Source organism: Pseudophryne corroboree, chromosome 1 (genome assembly GCF_028390025.1).
Source record: "Pseudophryne corroboree isolate aPseCor3 chromosome 1, aPseCor3.hap2, whole genome shotgun sequence".
NCBI lineage: Eukaryota > Metazoa > Chordata > Amphibia > Anura > Myobatrachidae > Pseudophryne > Pseudophryne corroboree.
In genome coordinates, this window is record NC_086444.1 from 696749981 (window position 1) to 696771225 (window position 21245).

Genomic DNA, 21245 nt, shown 5'->3' on the forward strand with positions numbered 1-21245 from the left:
AGAGAATTTGTGTGGCATACAGAAGTTTTGTCCAAGTAGATCCGCAAGGATCATACGACGCTAACAAAGCCAATTGAGTAAAAACTGGAACAATTTCCTGGTTCAAGAGGAAAAATAAAAAACAACCTGCGGCTGGAATGTAGGAGCTGTACTGAGAACTGTCCTATCATCAAGAAATACGAGAAATGGCGGCCTGTAAGACAAAGCACCCAACCTGGAAACCCGCCAAATGAGGCAATTGCCATAATTAAGACCAACTGCCATGTAACAAACTTAAGGTCCACCGAATTCAAAGGCTCAAAGGGAGTCTATTTGAGAGTCGGGAGAACCAGGTTAAGATTCCCACTAGCTGAGGAAACAGCAGTTGGACCCTGAAGGGCCACACGTGTTAGAAATTAATGAAAAGGGCAGAAGTCTGCAGTTTCAAAGAATGAAGACGCAATACGGCTTCCAAAATCCCCTGAAGGAAATCCAAGAAACAAGTGGCAAAACGTGGAGGTATGAATCCTACGATGTTCACACCACAAGATGAAGATATTCCATACCCTGTGGTAAATTCATGACAAAACTGGTTTCCCCAGACCGTGTAGCAGATCTGGCAGTAGTGGAAGACACCACCCGGGACCTACAGACCATTTGAGAATGTTGGCGTACCAAGACCTGCTAGCCAAGACTGGAGTCACAAGGATTACAGTCACCTGTTGATCCTTGATCCGCTTAAGTACCCGAGGCAACACCACCACAAAGCCATCGTGTCCCTGCATTTCACACAAAACTGTGGAACCTCAAAATTGTGTTGAGAGGCCATGAGGTCCACCGATAGAAGGTTAACGGAAGTGGAAAGGTTCGCACAAACACCTATTGTAATTTAATTTAAAATGATGCATAAGTCCTTTCCCTTTCCCCTTATTGTATTATATCTTCATAGGGGAGGTGGTCCTGGAATAAAATGAAATGCTTCAAGAACCAAAGGAGGAAAAGTATTCCCTATCATGGGCACTCTCGGACACTTACACTCATTTAATTAAGTCAAATATCACTCGATGTTTGACCACTAATATAAAATGTAACTTTTAATTTTTACATTAAAACTTCTGCAAAATATTGTGCTTGTGAAAATTGTGAAAAAAATATAAGTGAATTAAAATGTTTAATCACTGTTGTCCCAATTACTTTTCAACTCAGATGTTCTGCACATGTTTCAATTTATTGTGCCATACATTGTTGCTAAAGGCCTCCTCCAGATACTATAAATGATACATTTGTATCTATCAGAGTATTGATTTGTGTCTGTTCTGGCTGTAGCCTTCCTAGTCTTATTCAGTGTTCCAGTTAATATCAACAGCAGCTTGTTTATTATTTCTTTAGTGTTGGCAGTGTGCGCATCACTGCACCATTATACACCTTTTATTGATTTTGCTACCAATATAATGGACCCTGTTGCTAGGCAATGAATGTGTATCTCGCACACAAACATTTCAAACTCTCATCTGTATATATGGATAGTCTCAATTCCTTTTTATATGTCTGTATGTTACGCCTTCAACTGGAACAACCTTCACACCCCTATGCTGTAACCCTCCTTATAACAGCTTTTCAGTTGCAATGTCTATGAGGCTGCACAACCTCTGATATTAGTGTATTATATATGAGAGATCAGCTTTGGTAACCGTGTTAGAGACACCTTTCCACTCAGTGGTTCTCAAACTCGGTCCTCAGGACCCCACACGGTTCACGTTTTCCATGTCACCCAGCAGGTTCACTGTGTATCACCAACTGCCACATTTCAAAAATCTACAGGTGACCTGCAATACATGAACCGTGGGGGGTCCTGAGGACCGAGTTCGAGAACCTGTGATCTAGCTAAATAAACATAGCACGGAGTATAAATGTTATACCATCTATTGGTCTCTTTACATCATCAATTGACCAATCAGATTCACACAATAATGCGACACATTGAACAGTGTGACACATATGGGAGTTCAGTCACGATAGCCACATTAGAGATAACTTAAGCATTTCATGAAAGCAGCTCTTATATGTAGCCGGAGACGGCATTTTAATAAAAGGAACTGTTGAATATACATATTGGAATCTTGGATGAGAGCGCTGTGGCTAGCGGGATTAGCACTGAGATGCGCAGCACTGGGGGAACAGAACAAACTTTCGACTAAGGGAAGCTGCTTCCCTCATTATTTCGTGTGAACATTCATAATTTAAAAATAATATAAAGATCATTAACCTAGTGCATGAGAGTGATATTGGGCTCCACCATAGTCACATTGTTATTATGACCATGGGATCCAGCATTCAACTATAAGCAACAACTATACACAAGCCTTGCAGAAATATGTCCGCACTGGGACGGGCGCCCAGCATCCTCTACGGACTAGGAGAAAAAGATTTACCGGTAGGTTTAAAATCTTATTTTCTCTTACGTCCTAGAGCTGGGCTGGCCAAACCAGTCCTCGAGATTTACCAACAGTTCACATTTTCCAGACCACCTAGCTGGTGCACAGGTGTAGTCATTACTAATTAAGATGTGCTGCACTCATTCCTAACTGACAATTCTACAGAGCTCCAGGAGGCCTGGAAAACATGAACTGTTGGTAGATCTCGAGGACTGGTTTGGCCAGCCCTGTCCTAGAGGATGCTGGGGACTCCGTAAGGACCATGGGGATTATACCAAAGCTCCAAACCTGGCGGGAGAGTGCGGATGACTCTGCAGCACCGATTGTGCAAACATGAGGTCCTCATCAGCCAGGGTATCAAACGTGTAGAATTTTGCCAAGGATGATTGAACCCAACCAAGTAGTTGCTCGGCAAAGCTGTAACGCCGAGACGACTCGGGCAGCCGTCCAAGAGGAGCCCACCTTCCTAGTGGAATGGGCTTTTACCGAATTTGGTAACGGCAATCCAGCCGTAGCATGAGCCTGCTGAATCGTGTTACAGATCCAGCGAGCAATAGTCTGCTTAGAAGCAGGAGCGCCAACCTTGTTGGCCGCATACAGGACAAACAGTGCCTCTGTTTTCCTAATCCGAGCCATCCTAGCTACGTAAATTTTTAAGGCCCTGACTACATCCAGGGACTTGGAATCCTCCAAGTCTCCCGTAGCCACCGGCACCACAATAGGTTGGTTCATATGAAACGATGAAACCACCTTAGGCAAAAATTGAGGACGCGTCCTCATCTCTGCTCTATCCACATGGAAAATCAGATAGGGGCTTTTGTGAGACAAAGCCGCCAATTCGGACACCCACCTTGCAGATGCCAAGGCCAACAACATGACCACCTTCCAAGTGAGAAATTTTAATTCAACTGTTTGAAGAGGCTCAAACCAGTGAGATTTTAGGAACTGTAACACCACGTTAAGGTCCCAAGGTGCCACTGGGGGCACAAAAAGGAGGCTGGATGTGCAGCACTCCCTTTACAAAAGTCTGGACTTCTGGGAGAGAAGCCAATTCCTTCTGAAAGAATATAGATAGGGACGATATCTGTACCTTAATGGAGCCTAACTTCAGGCCCATATCAACTAGTGTCTGTAGAAAGTGGAGAAAACGGCCCAAGTGGAAATCTTCCGTAGGAGCATTCTTGGCCTCACACCAAGATACATACTTCCTCCAGATACGGTGATAATATTTCGCCGTCACCTCCTTCCTAGCCTTTATCAGAGTACGGATAACTTCCTCCGGAATACCTTTCCCAGCTAGGATTCGGTGTTCAACCGCCATGCCGTCAAACGTAACCGCGGTAAGTCTTGGAATACGCAGGGACCCTGCTGTAACAGGTCCTCCCTGAGAGGAAGAGGCCACGGATCTTCTGTGAGCATCTCCTGGAGATCTGAACACCATGCCCTTCGAGGCCAATCTGGAACAATGAGTATTGTCCGAACTCTTTTTCGTCTTATGATTCTTAATATTTTTGAGATGAGCGGAAGAGGAGGGAACACATAGACCGACTGAAACACCCACGGTGTCCCTTGACCTGGCACAATACCTCCGAATCTTCTTGTTGAGGCGTGACGCCATCATGTCTATTTGAGGAAGTCCCCAAAGACTTGTTATCTCTGCAAAAACTTCTTGATGAAGTCCCCACTCTCCTGGATGGAGATCGTGTCTGCTGAGGAAATCTGCTTCCCAGTTGTCCACTCCCGGAATGAAGACTGCTGACAAAGCGCTTACGTGATTTTCCGCCCAGTGAAGAATCCTGGTGGCTTCCGCCATTGCCACTCTGCTCCTTGTTCCGCCTTGGCGGTTTACATGAGCCACGGCTGTGACGTCTGATTGAATCAGAACCGGTAGGTCGCGAAGAAGATTCTCCGCTTGTCGTAGGCCGTTGTATATGGCCCTTAATTCCAGAATGTTGATGTTTAGACAAGCCTCCTGGCTCGACCATAGTCCCTGAAAATTTCTTCCTTGTGTGACTGCTCCCCATCCTCGGAGGCTCGCGTCCGTGGTCACCAGAACCCAGTCCTGAATGCCGAACCTGCGACCCTCTAGAAGGTGAGCACTCTGCAGCCACCACAGGAGACACACCCTGGCCCTGGGGGACAGGCTTATTTTCTAATGAATTTGAAGATGGGACCCGGACCACCTGTCCAGAAGGTCCGACTGAAACGTCCTCGCATGAAACCTGCCAAAGGGGATCGTCTCGTAGGTCGCCACCATTTTTCCCATTACTCGAGTACATTGATGAACTGACACACTGTTCGGTTTTAACAGGTCTCTGACCATGTTCTGGAGTTCCTGGGCTTTTTCCATCGGGAGAAAAACCCTCTTTTGTTCAGTGTCCAGAATCATGCCTAAGAACGATAGCAGAGTCGTTGGAACCAACTGTGACTTTGGTAGATTTAGAATCCAGCCATGCTGCTGGAGCACTCTCAGGGAGAGCAACACTCTTTTCAGCAACTGATCTTTCGATCTCGCTTTTATCAGGAGATCGTCCAAGTACGGGACAATTGTGACTCCCTGCCTGCGCAGGAGCACCATAATTTCCGCCATTACCTTGGTGAAAATCCTCGGGGCCGTGGAAAGCCCAAACGGCAACGTCTGAAACTGGTAATGACAGCCCTGTACAGCGAATCTCAGGTACGCATGATGAGGGGATATATGGGGACATGAAGGTATGCATCCTTTATGTCCAGTGACACCATAAAATCCCCCCCCTTCCAGGCTGGAGATAACTGCCCGGAGCGATTCCATCTTGAATTTGAACTTTTGCAAGTACAGGTTTAGGGATTTTAGATTTAGAATGGGTCTGACCGAGCCATCCGGTTTCGGAACCACAAACAGGGTTGAATAGTACCCCTTCCCCTGTTGAACTAGGGGAACCTTGACAATCACTTGCTGTTGACACAGCTTTTGAATTGCAGCTAAAACTATCTCCCTTTCTGGGGGAGAAGCTGGTAAAGCCGATTTGAAAAATCGGCGCGGAGGCACCTCTTCGAATTCCAGCTTGTAGCCCTGGGATACAATTTCCATCGCCCAAGGATCCACGTCTGACTGAACCCAGACATGGCTGAAGAGTCGAAGACGTGCCCCCACCGGAGCGGACTCCCTCAGTGGAGCCCCGGCGTCATGCAGTGGATTTAGTAGAAGCCGGGGTGGACTTCTGCTCCTGGGAACTAGCCGTGTCAGGCATTCTTTTCCCTTTACCCTTACCTCTGGCGAGGAAGGAAGAGCCCCGACCTCTTCTGGATTTATGCGACCGAAAGGACTGCATCTGATATTGTGGTGTTTTCTTTTGCTGTGGGGGAACATAAGGCAAAAAAGTAGATTTACCCACGGTAGCTGTGGAAACCAGGTCCGCGAGACCTTCCCCAAATAACACCTCACCCTTATAAGGCAAAACTTCCATATGACTCTTTGAGTCGGCATCACCCGTCCATTGGCGGCTCCACAGGGCTCGCCGAGCAGAAATTGCCGTGGCGTTGGCTCTTGAACCTAGTAGCCAAACGTCTCTCTGAGCGTCTCTCATATATAAGACTGCGTCTTTAATGTGACCTAAGGTCAATAAAATGGTATCCCTATCTAGGGTATCAATGTCAGCTGACAAGGTATCTGTCCAAGCTGCTACCGCACTACAAACCCAAGCCGATGCTATTGCCGGTCTGAGCAAAGCACCCGTATGTGAATAAATTGATTTTAAGGTAGTTTCCTGTCTGCGATCAGCAGGATCCTTGAGGGCCGCCGTGTCTGGAGATGGTAGCACCACCTTCTTGGATAAGCGCGTTAAAGCCTTGTTCACCCTGGGCGAGGATTTCCACCGTACCCTGTCCTGTGCAGGGAAAGGATACGCCATAAGAATCCTCTTGGGAATCTGCAGTTTTTTGTCTGGAGTTTCCCAAGCTTTTTCAAATAACGCGTTCAGCTCATGAGATGGAGGAAAGGTTACCTCAGGTTTCTTTTCCTTAAACATGCATACCCTCGTGTCAGGGACAGAGGGGTCATCTGTGATATGTAAAACATCTTTTATTGCAATAATCATATAATGAATAATTTTGGCCACCCTTGGGTGTAACCTCGCATCATCGTAGTCGACACTGGAGTCAGAATCCGTGTCGGTATCAGTGTCTGCTACTTGGGACAGGGGACGTTTTTGAGACCCTGAAGGGCCCTGTGACACAGTCAAAGCCATTGATTGACTTCCTGTTTTATCCCTGGACTCTGCTTTGTCCAATCTCTTATGTAATAAAGCCACATTTGCATTTAAAACATTCCACATATCTAACCAATCAGGTGTCGGCGTTGCCGACGGAGACACCACAATCATCTGCTCCACCTCCTCCTTAGATGAGCCTTCCGCTTCCGACATGCCGACACACACGTACCGACACTCCCACACACTCAGGGATATATCTATATGGTGACAGTCCCCCAATAAGGCCCTTTGGAGAGACAGAGGGAGAGTATGCCAGCACACACCCAGCGCCACCGGAATAAAATCCCAGTTAGTACAGCGCTTTTATATAAATGTATAAATACACTCACTGCGCCAATGAAATGTGCCCCCCCCCCCCTCTTTTTTGCCCTCTGTAACCTTGTTCAGCAGGGGAGAGTCTGGGGAGCCAGCTTCTCTGTCAGTGTGCTGTGGAGAAAATGGCGCTGGTTAGTGCTGGAGGATCAAGCCCCGCCCCCTCACTGGCGGGCTTCGGTCCCGCTCAAATTATTTATACTGGCGGGGATTTATTAATATACTGCCTCCACAGTATCTACTTTATATGCCAGTGTCCCTAGAGGTATTTATTGCTGCCCAGGACGCCCCCCCTGCGTCCTGCACCCTTACAGTGCCCGCTGTGTGTGTCTGTGTGGGAGCAGGGAAGATCTGAAGTCTTCTGCCGCCTGTGAAGTCTTCTTTTCTTCTTAATACTCACCCGGCTTCTATCTCCTGGCTCTGTGAGGAGGACGGCGGCACGGCTCCGGGGCAAATGGCGAGGGTGAGACCTGCGTTCCGACCCTCTGGAGCTAATGGTGTCCAGTAGCCTAAGAAGCAGAGCCTATCATTCAAGTAGGTCTGCTTCTTTCCCCTCAGTCCCACGATGCAGGGAGCCTGTTGCCAGCAATGCTCCCTGAAAATAAAAAACCTAACAAAAAGTCTTTTTCAGAGAAACTCAGGAGAGCTCCCCTGCAGTGCACCCAGTCTCCTCTGGGCACAGGATCTAACTGAGGTCTGGAGGAGGGGCATAGAGGGAGGAGCCAGTCCACACCCATTCTAAAGTCTTTAGAGTGCCCATGTCTCCTGCGGAGCCCGTCTATACCCCATGGTCCTTACGGAGTCCCCAGCATCCTCCAGGACGTAAGAGAAATATACAAGAGACATTGCAACTGAAAAGCTGTTATAAGGAGGGTTGCGGCATAGGTTGTTCCAGTTGAAGGTGTAACATACAGACATAGAAAAAGGAATTGAGAACATCCATATATACAGATGAGAGTCTGAAACGTTTGTATACGAGATACACATTCATTGCCTAGCAACAGGGTCCATTATATTGGTAGTAAAATCAATAAAAGGTGTATAATGGTGCAGTGATGCGCACACTGCCAACACTGAAGAAATAATAAACAAGCTGCTATTGATATTAACTGGAACCCTGAATAAGGGGATCAGTACGAGATACCGCCGGACGGGATCCCGGCGGTAGGAATACCGACACTGGGATCCCGACCGGCACAATCCCGAAAGGGGGGCGAGTGCAATGCAGCCCCTTGCAGGCACGGTGCCTCGCTACACTCAGCACACTCATTTATTCTCCCTCTATGGGTGTCGTGGACACTCACAGAGGGAGAATATGTCGGGATTGTGCCGGTTGGGATCCTGGTGTCAGTATTCCGACCGCCGGGATCCCGTCCAGCAGGATCTTGACCGCATCCCTGAATAAGACTAGGAAGGCTACAGCCAGAAAAGACACAAATCAATACCCTGATAGATACAAATGTATCATTTATAGTATCTGGAGGAGGCCTTTAGTAACAAAGTATGGCACAATAAATTAAAACATGTGCAGAACATCTGAGTTGAAAAGTAATTGGGACAACAGTGATTAAACATTTTAATTCCCTTATATCTTTTGTTCACAATTTTCACAAGCACAATATTTCGCAGAAGTTTTAATGTAAAAATTGAAAGTTACATTTTATATTAGTGGTCAAACATCCACAGATACAAGGCCCAACTTATGAACCAACAGTTCGCTACCAAATGTCCCACTCCCAGTATGAATACCACAGAGTGTGGCAATACAAAGGCCTCCGCATTACTCCTGTGCCTTTGGTGCCAGAGAATCTACCACTAGAAGTCCTGCAAGTGGAACCTGGCATACAAAATGTTCTCGAAGGTGGAGACCAACGTGCCCAACAGTGTCATGATCGACAGATGAGGCAACGTCTTATACCAATCTTGAGGGTCCGGGCATTGGACTCTGGCAGGAACATTCAATGCAGAGAGATGTCGAAGACCAGCAGGTGCTGATAAGGTATCCTGTGGGACTTTTCAATATTTTGGAGCCAGCAGTTATCCTGAAATACCTTCACCATGTGGTCCAAGTGCACCTGGACTGTACGTCCAAATAAGGGATGACCTTAACACGTTTCATGCCGACCAAGCTCACCATATCCGCCATAGTAAAAACATGAGGGACGTGGCCACCCCGAATAGTACGGCCTGAAACTGATAGTGAGCCTTGCTGACAGTGAACCGGAGGAGAGAGTGATCACCTGCCCAAACAGGAACATAAAAGGTATATGCTGGGCGAGTCCAAAAATTTGTTGGTCTCCATGCCATGGATCACCAATCGGAGATTCCATCCGAAAATGATCCGCCAGAAACCTGGTATGTAAGGCATGAAGATTCAGATGTAAGGCTTCCAAAGAAGGAATAGGTTGGAGTAGAATCTCAGGTTCCGTTCAAGCACCTGTACACTAACCCCTTCTGAAAGCTGAGAATTTCTATCCTTGTCTAAGGCCACCCTCTTCTCCGCAGCCTGGTGAAGAGTGGTTGCGAAAAAGAAAAGCGTTTTGGTGGACGGCCCCTGAGGTAGTGTCAGTAACCCCTGCAACAGCCGTCCGCCTACCCCTGACCGGATTGGTGGGGAAAGACCCCGTCAGGCACATCCGAGCATCTGTTCGCACAGGAAAAATGGCCCCTTGGTGCAGAATCCCTGCTGGGGAAAAACCTGCATATGGCACATTATCCACTAGAGGGCACCAGCCCCCTACTCTGAAAGGAAGAGCGAATTGCACAAAACTGCGGACCCCGCTCTTCGCACTGTTACTGACAACTAAGCCTGTGTTAGAACAGTTAATGTATGTACACAGTGATGATATCGGAAGTGTGGGACAGCCACTTGGGTAAATGGTGGTATGGTGGTAGCATTGATAGAGATATATATAGCCCTGTACATTGAGCACATCAGTTTGGGGACAAGCAAACAAAGGGATGATGGAGAATGGCAAAGTAGACAGGTGTCTTGTTTGTTAAAATTAACAAAGACATTCAGCAATTCTGATTTTAGAAAACAAGCATAACACAAATTCAGAAATAAGCCAACTACTATGGAACTTCAAATCTCTGTTTCAGCCAAATAAGATATATTAATTTACCATACCGTTTAATGTGCAGAACAGAGTTTTTGCTTTTTAAGTGATCTATCAATTAGGGATGCTGGTGCAGGCATTTCGATCCATGTCGGGATATTGACGTCAGCATTCCAAGCAGTGTTTGGATTCTGGCAGCGGAATTCTGACTGCTGGGATCCAGAATGCCAGGATCAAAACGTTTTGCAATGTACAATACACCTTCCTAAAAAGATCTAAAGGTTACAGTAGGGAAAGCAACAACAATAAAGTACAAGGAAACCAAAGACTGGATCTCACCTGAGTTACCAAGCTGTTTGTAGAAGCGGTATTCTAAATGTAATTGGGGCGCTCTGGACTTAATAGGCTCCTATGGGGGGAAAAAAACAGGATTGTAAATGGCAATAAAGTACTACACAAGTATATGTATATTAGAGAGCATGTCACTCAACTCACCAGTTTAATAGCTACATATTCATTGGTGTACAAGTTTTTTCCTGGAAAAAGAGAAAACAAATAATTTCAATATAAAAAAAAAACAAAAAAAAAAACAACATCATAGACAAACAAGGCGTTAAGGTGGGTACACACTGGCCGATATATCGGCCGTTCTATTGAACGGCCGATATATCGCCGGTCCGTCGGCCAGTGTGTATGGGCGATATGTCTGTGAACTCAGTCGTTCACAGACATATCACCTCGGCCACGCAGCACAGCCAACGGCCAATATATCTACCGATATATTGGCGCATCGCTGTGTGTGTACGGGAGAACAGCCGGCCGCCCGTACACATGCTGTGGCGGCTGGCTGTGATTGACAGCTGAACTGGGCGGGCGTGTGTACACGCCCGCCCAGTTCCCGACGGATTGGGCCGTGTGTATGCTCAACACACTGCCCGATCCGTCCATAGATATATCTGCCAATCAATTGATCTGCAGATATATCTATCAGTGTGTACCCACCTTAAAATACTGCACAAAGACTATAAATAGTAGGGCTGAAGGTGACCTTTTGCATATAAGCAAATGTGTCTGCACATCTGCAATTTGTGTGTAAATCAGCCCCAGTTTGTGCAGTCATCTACATTAGCATAGTCCAGCTTTTGGACAAGTCTAACCAACTTGTATAAAGAAGTCACAGTCAAGAGCGTAGCTACCATAGGTTCAGGGAGAGCAGCTGCTATGGGTGGTACATAGGGGCCCTTACAAACTTTTGCCTAGGGACCTACTCATTGTAATGTGGTATTAAATGAGCTAGAGGGTATTATGATGTTACATACAGTATTATTAACTGTGGGGCATAAAGTCCCATTTGGGTGCCCAAACAAGTCACTTCTCACATTTCTGCTAGCCACTTTGGTTGGCTGAATTCACACAATTGAATTGGTGTGCGCTCAAATAACAATGGAATAACCCCATAAGGAGCGCCAACAGTGCATACATAATACATCATTGGGACAATCAGGGACAGATTAGGAATTTAAAGTGGCCCTGGAAAATGTTTATAAAGTGGTCTCATGTTGTAGGTGTGGTCATTAGGCAGGGTCAAATCAACAAGAGGTGGACCACCAGTGTGGATGCCAATTCGAGGGAGAGAAGCAGGTGGAAAAAGGGACAACAATCATAATTCAGCACATACTGTACTTGATATATCACATTTAATAAGATTTAGATTACTGTGGGTGCACAACTGCCATCAATAAAATCAAACCAATAATTTAGTTGTACTGTCCACTTAAGTTTGGGGCTGATGTACACCTCGTATTCACCTCAGTAATGCCAAAAACACATGGTTACTCCAGACAGTAGTGTTGGCATAGCATACAGCTGCTCTCGGACACTAACCTGAGAAAAAGGCATAAGACTGATAGGAGTGAGCTGTGCCATGCATCGAGTCATGTATAATTGTAGTTAATCTTTTGCAGCAAAATACTAAGCTTACCAAAGATCGATTTTCACCAATTTTAAATTATTCGACATCGATGTTGCTTTTCAGGGTCTAAATCACACATTTGCTAATAGGCAATTTTTGACATTGTTAAAAAACATTTAAGACGGATTTAGCGGTGGCTAAAATTGGTGCTTTTGGACACTTAAAAATTAATGGGCGCCCAATTAGAGCAACACTTGAATTGCTATGATAGGCGCCCATTACTTTGGGTGCCAAAAACCCCCCAAAACATTTGAACTTCCCCCAAAGGGGGCATCAATTGTTATTCGCCTGACTAACAATTGTTGCTCTCTTTAGGCATGCAGTCACCATTTCTGCAACCCCCCAAGCTGGCAAGCAGAAATCTGCGAAAAGTGACCCATCTGGGCACCCAAATGGCACTTTTCGCATTGTGCCCAGAACTTTAAAAAGATTTGAATTGCGACTCCCAATCTCTCATCACTTAAGACAGGAGATCGGGCGCGAGGCTGGTGACTCTTTAAAGTCTAAAATACAACAAGCAAATTCAGAAAGAAGTACGAAAGCCTGGGATGTGCTACCTGCGCTGGAGCGTCTATGTCACGCCATGCGAGACCAGTCATATAGTGCAAAAAGGATGGGTCTATGAGGACAAGCCTGTGGAGTTGGTAGCAAAAAGGGGCCTGTATCACTCCTACACAAAAAAACAAAATGAAAAAACAAAGTGCAGATTTTATGCTTACTATAGGGCTGTTTCACACGAGGCGGTTTTGCTCGGCTGACTTTTTACCATCCGGCAGTGTCTGTCACACAACGGCTTTGAGCAGTGTGGAATGCTGTGCGCAAGCATAGCAGCAGGATCGGCTTGAAAAAAAAACGTGTGAGAAAGCTCCCATTCACACACACGGTTCACTGCCTACAAGGATGGCAAGGCCCCGGCACGGCAGCCGGACTTCTCAGTGGATATTACTGGCTGCAACCCGTGCGAAAGGAGCCTACCCCTTACATTATTAATTACAATACCGGCACGTGTGAAACAGCCCATACATCAGATATTTATAGTATAACTATTCTGCAAACCACTTATGCTATTTGGAAAAGATGCTTTTGCTATGAGGCATAATTTAATCTGGTAAACCTGCTCTAATAACGCCATTATCTTGTGCAGTGGTTCTCAAACTGTGTGCCGTGGCACCCTGAGAGAACCTCAGGACACTTCAGGGGTGCCCTAGGTTGGTGGTCCGGGACCAATTCAAATTATTTATGGTCAATGTAATAGGCAAAACCAGTGCTGGTGGCTGTCAGTCATACAATATGTGGACAAACAGCAGGAAATCTTGTCCCTCACCACACAATTGAACCTAAGGATAACATATGAACACAATTTACTTAATTTCTTTCTTTCTAAATCTCTCAGTAAGAAACTTTTGGCCTGGCGGTGCCATGAAAATATTTCTGAAACTCTTGGGCGCCGTGATTCAAAAAGGTTTGGGAACCCCTGATCTTGTGTATGGTTAAAAAAAAAAAAAGGTTTTACTTACCGATAAATCTATTTCTCGTAGTCCGTAGTGGATGCTGGGACTCCGTCAGGACCATGGGGAATAGCGGCTCCGCAGGAGACAGGGCACAAAATTTAAAAGTTTGACCACTAGGTGGTGTGTACTGGCTCCTCCCCCTATGACCCTCCTCCAAGCCTCAGTTAGGATACTGTGCCCGGACGAGCGTACACAATAAGGAAGGATTTTGAATCCCGGGTAAGACTCATACCAGCCACACCAATCACACCGTACAACCTGTGATCTGAACCCAGTTAACAGTATGACAAACGTAGGAGCCTCTGAACAGACGGCTCACAACAATAACAACCCGATTTTTTTGTAACAATAACTATGTACAAGTATTGCAGACAATCCGCACTTGGGATGGGCGCCCAGCATCCACTACGGACTACGAGAAATAGATTTATCGGTAAGTAAAATCTTATTTTCTCTGACGTCCTAGTGGATGCTGGGACTCCGTCAGGACCATGGGGATTATACCAAAGCTCCCAAACGGGCGGGAGAGTGCGGATGACTCTGCAGCACCGAATGAGAGAACTCCAGGTCCTCCTTAGCCAGGGTATCAAATTTGTAGAATTTTACAAACGTGTTCTCCCCTGACCACGTAGCTGCTCGGCAGAGTTGTAATGCCGAGACCCCTCGGGCAGCCGCCCAAGATGAGCCCACCTTCCTTGTGGAATGGGCCTTGACAGATTTAGGCTGTGGCAGGCCTGCCACAGAATGTGCAAGTTCAATTGTGCTACAAATCCAACGAGCAATCGTCTGCTTAGAAGCAGGAGCACCCAGCTTGTTGGGTGCATATAGTATAAACAGCGAGTCAGATTTTCTGACTCCAGCCGTCCTTGAAATATATATTTTCAATGCTCTGACAACGTCCAGCAACTTGGAATCCTCCAAATCGCTAGTAGCCGCAGGCACCACAATAGGCTGGTTCAGGTGAAACGCTGAAACCACCTTAGGCAGAAAGTGAGGACGCGTCCGCAGTTCTGCCCTGTCCGAATGGAAAATCAGATATGGGCTTTTATACGATAAAGCCGCCAATTCTGACACTCTCCTGGCTGAAGCCAGGGCCAGTAGCATGGTTACTTTCCATGTAAGATATTTCAAATCCACCGATTTGAGTGGCTCAAACCAATGGGATTTGAGAAAATCCAAAACTACATTAAGATCCCACGGTGCCACTGGGGGCACAACCGGGGGCTGTATATGTAGTACTCCTTTTACAAAAGTCTGGACTTCAGGAACTGAAGCCAATTCTTTCTGGAAGAAAATCGACAGGGCCGAAATTTGAACCGTAATGGACCCTAATTTGAGGCCCATAGACAATCCTGTTTACAGGAAATGTAGGAATCGACCCAGTTGAAATTCCTCCGTCGGGGCCTTCCTGGCCTCACACCACGCAACATATTTTCTCCAAATGCGGTGATAATGTTGTGCAGTCACCTCCTTCCTGGCTTTTACCAGGGTAGGGATGACCTCTTCCGGAATGCCTTTTTCCCTTAGGATTCGGCGTTCAACCGCCATGCCGTCAAATGCAGCCGCGGTAAGTCTTGGAATAGACACGGTCCCTGCTGAAGCAGGTCCCGTCTTAGAGGTAGAGGCCACGGATCTTCCGTGAGCATCTCCTGAAGTTCCGGGTACCAAGTTCTTCTTGGCCAATCCGGAGCCACGAGTATCGTTCTTACTCCCCTTTGCCTTATAATTCTCAGTACTTTTGGTATGAGAGGCAGAGGAGGAAACACATACACTGACTGGTACACCCATGGTGTTACCAGAGCGTCTACAGCTATTGCCTGAGGGTCTCTTGACCTGGCGCAATACCTGTCCAGTTTTTTGTTGATGCGGGACGCCATCATGTCCACCATTGGTCTTTCCCAATGGACCACAATCATGTGGAAGACTTCTGGATGAAGTCCCCACTCTCCCGGGTGCAGATCGTGTCTGCTGAGGAAGTCTGCTTCCCAGTTGTCCACTCCCGGGATGAACACTATATTTATGTGAAGAGACGTCTCCAGGCTTGATCACACGCCCTGGAAGTTTCTTCCCTGTGTGACCGCTCCCCAGCCTCTCAGGCTGGCATCCGTGGTCACTAGGACCCAGTTCTGTATGCCGAATCTGCGGCCCTCTAACAGATGAGCACTCTGTAACCACCATAGCAGAGACACTCTTGTCCTTGTGGACAATTTTATCCGCTGATGCATCTGCAGATGCGATCCGGACCATTTGTCCAGCAGATCCCACTGAAAAGTTCGTGCATGGAATCTGCCGAATGGAATCGCTTCGTAAGAAGCTACCATTTTTCCCAGGACTCTTGTGCATTGATGCACAGATACTTTTCCTGGTTTTAGGAGGTTCCTGACTAGATCGGATAACTCCCTGGCTTTCTCCTCCGGAAGAAATACCTTTTTCTGAACAGTGTCCAGAATCATCCCTAGGAACAACAGACGTGTCGTCGGGATCAGTTGGGATTTTGGAAAATTCAGAATCCACCCGTGTTGTTGGAGCACTACTTGGGTTAGTGCTACTCCGACCTCCAGCTGTTCTCTGGATCTTGCCCTTATCAGGAGATCGTCCAAGTAAGGGATAATTAAGACGCCTTCTCTTCGAAGAAGGATCATCATTTCGGCCATTACCTTGGTAAAGACCCGGGGTGCCGTGGACAATCCAAACGGCAGCGTCTGAAACTGATAATGACAGTTTTGGACCACGAACCTGAGGTACCCTTGGTGTGAAGGACAAATTGGAACATGAAGGTAAGCATCCTTGATGTCCAAGGACACCATAAAATCCCCTTCTTCCAGATTCGCTATCACTGCTCTGAGTGACTCCATCTTGAACTTGAATTTTTGTATGTACAGGTTCAGAGATTTTAGATTTAGAATCGGTCTTACCGAGCCGTCCGGCTTCGGTACCACAAATAGCGTGGAGTAATACCCCTGTCCCTGTTGTAGGAGGGGTACCTTGACTATCACCTGCTGAGAATACAGCTTGTGAATGGCCTCCAATACCGTCGCCCTGTCGGAGGGAGACGTTGGCAAAGCAGACTTTAGGAAACGGCGAGGAGGGGACTTCTCGAATTCCAACCTGTAACCCTGAGATACTACCTGCAGGATCCAGGGGTCCACCTGCGAGTGAGCCCACTGTGCGCTGAAATGTTTGAGGCGACCCCCCACCGCCCCTGAGTCTGCTTGTAAGGTCCCAGCGTCATGCTGACGCCTTTGTAGAAGCCGGGGAGGGCTTCTGCTCCTGGGAAGGAGCTGCTTGTTGCAGTCTCTTACCCTTTCCTTTGCCTCGGGGCAAATAGGAATGTCCTTTTGCTCGTTTGTTCTTATAGGAACGAAAGGACTGCGGCTTTTTCTGCTGGGAGGTGACCTGGGGTAAAAAGGTGGATTTTCCGGCCGTTGCCGTGGCCACCAGATCCGATAGACCGACCCCAAATAATTCCTCCCCCTTATACGGCAATACTTCCATATGTCGTTTGGAATCCGCATCACCTGACCACTGGCGCGTCCATAAACTTCTTCTGGCAGATATGGACATCGCACTTACTCTTGATGCCAGAGTGCAAATATCTCTCTGTGCATCTCGCATATAAAGAAATGCATCCTTTAACTGCTCTATAGTCAGTAAAATACTGTCCCTATCCAGGGTATCAATATTTTCAGACAGTGACTCCGACCAAGCCACGCCAGCACTGCACATCCAGGCTGAGGCGATTGCTGGTCTCAGTATAACACCCATATGTGTGTATATACTTTTTAATGTATTCTCCAGCCTCCTATCAGCTGGATCCTTGAGGGCGGCCGTATCAGGAGACGGTAACGCCACTTGCTTTGATAAGCGTGTGAGCGCCTTATCCACCCTAGGAGGTGTTTCCCAGCGCGCCCTAACCTCTGGCGGGAAAGGGTATAATGCCAATAACTTCTTTGAAATTAGCAGTTTTCTATCTGGGGTAACCCACGCTTCATCACACACTTCATTCAGTTCCTCTGATTCAGGAAAAACTATCGGTAGTTTTTTCACACCCCACATAATACCCCTTTTTGTGGTACTTGCAGTATCAGAGATATGCAAAGCCTCCTTCATTGCCGTGATCATATAACGTGTGGCCCTACTGGAAAATACGTTTGTTTCTTCACCGTCGACACTGGATTCAGTGTCAGTGTCTGGGTCTGTGTCGACCGACTGAGGTAAAGGGCGTTTTACAGCCCCTGACGGTGTCTGAGACGCCTGGACAGGTACTAACTGGTTTGCCGGCTGTCTCATGTCGTCAACCGACTTTTGTAGCGTGCTGACACTATCCCGTAATTCCATAAACCAAGCCATCCATTCTGGTGTCGACTCCCTAGGGGGTGACATCACCATTACAGGCAATTGCTCCGCCTCCACGCCAACATCGTCCTCATACATGTCGACACACACGTACCGACACACAGCAGACACACAGGGAATGCTCTGATAGAAGACAGGACCCCACTAGCCCTTTGGGGAGACAGAGGGAGAGTTTGCCAGCACACACCCAAGCGCTATAAATATATATAGGGACAACCTTAATAAGTGTGTTCCCTTTATAGCAGCTCAAATATTATAAATATCGCCAATAAGTGCCCCCCCCCCCTCTCTGTTTTTACCCTGTTTCTGTAGTGCAGTGCAGGGGAGAGTCCTGGGAGCCTTCCTCGCAGCGGAGCTGGGCAGGAAAATGGCGCTGTGTGCTGAGGAGAATAGGCCCCGCCCCCTTTTCGGCGGGCTTCTTCTCCCGGTTTTTTTGGAACCTGGCAGGGGTTAAATACATCCATATAGCCCCAGGGGCTATATGTGATATATTTTAGCCAGAATAGGTATATTACATTGCTGCCCAGGGCGCCCCCCCCAGCGCCCTGCACCCTCAGTGACCGCTGGTGTGAAGTGTGCGGAGAGCAATGGCGCACAGCTGCAGTGCTGTGCGCTACCTCATGAAGACTGAGACGTCTTCTGCCGCCGGTTTCTGGACCTCTTCTCTATTCGGCATCCTCAAGGGGGTCGGCGGCGCGGCTCCGGTGACCCATCCAGGCTGTACCTGTGATCGTCCCTCTGGAGCTAGTGTCCAGTAGCCTAAGAAGCAAATCCATCCTGCACGCAGGTGAGTTCACTTCTTCTCCCCTAAGTCCCTCGTTGCAGTGAGCCTGTTGCCAGCAGGACTCACTGAAAATAAAAAACCTAACAAACTTTTTCTAAGCAGCTCTTTAGGAGAGCCACCTAGATTGCACCCTGCTCGGACGGGCACAAAAACCTAACTGAGGCTTGGAGGAGGGTCATAGGGGGAGGAGCCAGTACACACCACCTAGTGGTCAAACTTTTAAATTTTGTGCCCTGTCTCCTGCGGAGCCGCTATTCCCCATGGTCCTGACGGAGTCCCAGCATCCACTAGGACGTCAGAGAAATAAATGTTTAAATACATCCTCAAAAGCACCTTCGATGACTGAGTGATGAAGAGAGCACCAACTGGTGTTACAGTTTTAGCAAAGAGCCAGTCACAAGTATTTTGCTAGTACTTGCAACCATAATCACCACCATCATCATCACTATCATCATCCACCCTTGGCCACCCGGCTTCCTCAGGAGTATATACATCTCTTAACCAGATCTGCGTGCGTTAATAACTTATAGCACTTGGTCTACATTAGAGCCCTGTTCCACTATACAGGTTTCTTGTATTTCAAGCCTGTCACTATCCTCCTGTGAAAGAGGACCCAACTATAACCTGCACTAAACAGGCCTTAGTAGAGATTTTGCAGCAATTTAATACTGAACTATGGTGGTCATTCCGAGTTGTTTGCTCGTTGCCGATTTTCACTATGCTGCGATTTGCTGCTAAATGCACATGCGCATGGTACGCAGCGCGCATGCGCTTAGTTATTTAACTAAAAACGTAGCAGTTTTGCTGTTGTTCGTGCGGCGCTTTTCAGTCGCACTGCTGATCGGTGAGTGATAGACAGGAATGGGGCGTTTCTGGGTGGGAACTGAGCGTTTTCTGGGAATGTGCTAAAAAAAAAACGCAGGCGTGTCAGGCAAAAACGCAGGAGTGGCTGAAGAAACGGGGGAGTGGCTGGCCGAACGCAGGGCGTGTTTGTGACGTCAAACCAGGAACTAAACGGACTGAGTTTGTGCATGTGTCTGAGCCGCAGTGCACATGCACAGCGGTTGAACTGTAATGGTGGCCACACCAAGGAATTAGTCGCAAAGTGAGTGACAGGAAGACAGTGTTTGAGGGTGGTAATGGGGAGTGGTCAGGTACACGCAGGCATGTTATGGCCATTAAGACGTGTTTTTTAGCCGTGCATAAATTAGCAGTTAAGCGGTCTGTGTCCCGGGAGAGTAGCTCAGCCTGCGCGTCTTCAGAGGCACTTACAATCTGTGACATGACCTGATTTGCGACAATGGTACCAATGTACCCACAGTTGTACGCCGGACAGAAATGATGCAACAGCAGTGGGCATCCCTATGCTCAGGTTAGCTTCTACCCATATTATCACACAATTGCAACTGCGAATGGCAAAAGACAGCAATAGCAATTGCAAGAACAGCCACATCTGAGTAAGGCCCTATGAGAGGGGACTGGAAATATATGTTAGCTGAAAGCGAAACTAAAGGACCCTACACACTGGCAGATAAAATGCACGATATGAACGTTCTCGTTCATTAATGAATGAGAACTCGTTCATATCGTGCAGTGTGCAGGCACCAACGATTAACGATGCGTGGCCCCGCGCTCGTTAATCGTTGGTGCCCTGTCGCTTATGCATGCAGGCCAATATGGACGAGATTGTCCATATTAGCATGCATTGCTATGGAGACGGGTGACGGGGGGAGTAAGGAAACTTCACTACCCCCATCACCTCCCCCCCGCTGCCGGGTCGCCCGTCGGCCGTATCCGCCGTCGGGCAGCTCAGCGGCGGATCTGCGAGTGTGTAGGACCCTTAACATTGCAACTTTCACAAGTAAAATTACACTAGTGGAAGAATCAGAATAAAAAAGTCAGATGCTGCAAATTTTTCTACTCTGAAAATTAATGTGACGACTTTACAAGTATACAGTTCTACAATCTTTTCTATCAAGATCTGGAGAAATGTCATAAGGCCCATACACACTGGGCGATTTTGAACTGAAAGCAGCTCACTTTTGGTGTTTAGACCCACTTTCACCTCAAAACTGTGTGTATGTCCCGGCGATGAGCGCTGATGCGCGATCCCGCTTCATCGCTGGTGGACGCCGTTCATCAGCTGGTGTTACAGGTTGAGTATCCCATATCCAAATATTCCGAAATACGGAATATTCCGAAATACGGACTTTTCTGCGTGAGAGTGAGATAGTGAAACCTTTGTTTTTTGATGGCTCAATGTACACAAACTTTGTTTAATACACAAAGTTATTAAAAATATTGTATTAAATTACCTTCAGGCTGTGTGTATAAGGTGTATATGAAACATAAATGAATTGTGTGAATGTAGACACACTTTGTTTAATGCACAAAGTTATAAAAAATATTGGCTAAAATGACCTTCAGGCTGTGTGTATAAGGTGTATATGTAACATAAATGTATTCTGTGCTTAGATTTAGGTCCCATCACCATGATATCTTATTATGGTATGCAATTATTTCAAAATACGGAAAAATCCCATATCCAAAATACCTCTGGTCCCAAGCATTTTGGATAAGGGATACT

At 47.0% G+C, this 21245-nt stretch overlaps 1 protein-coding gene across 6 annotated transcripts in view; it reads right to left on the reverse strand.

The window, feature by feature from the left end:
* CSNK1G2 (casein kinase 1 gamma 2) overlaps nucleotides 1-21245 on the reverse strand; it is a 175890-nt gene that overhangs the window by 80023 nt on the left and 74622 nt on the right. For all 6 annotated transcript variants that reach the window (XR_010175777.1, XR_010175778.1, XM_063914810.1 and 3 more), the window contains 2 exons: nucleotides 10531-10571; nucleotides 10375-10444 (listed from right to left, as the gene is read on the reverse strand). Coding sequence is in view for 4 of the 6 variants with exons in the window: in XM_063914810.1 (XP_063770880.1) it covers nucleotides 10375-10444; nucleotides 10531-10571 (111 nt within the window). In the remaining 2 variants the exon portion in view is untranslated. The remainder of the gene's footprint in view (nucleotides 1-10374; nucleotides 10445-10530; nucleotides 10572-21245) is intronic.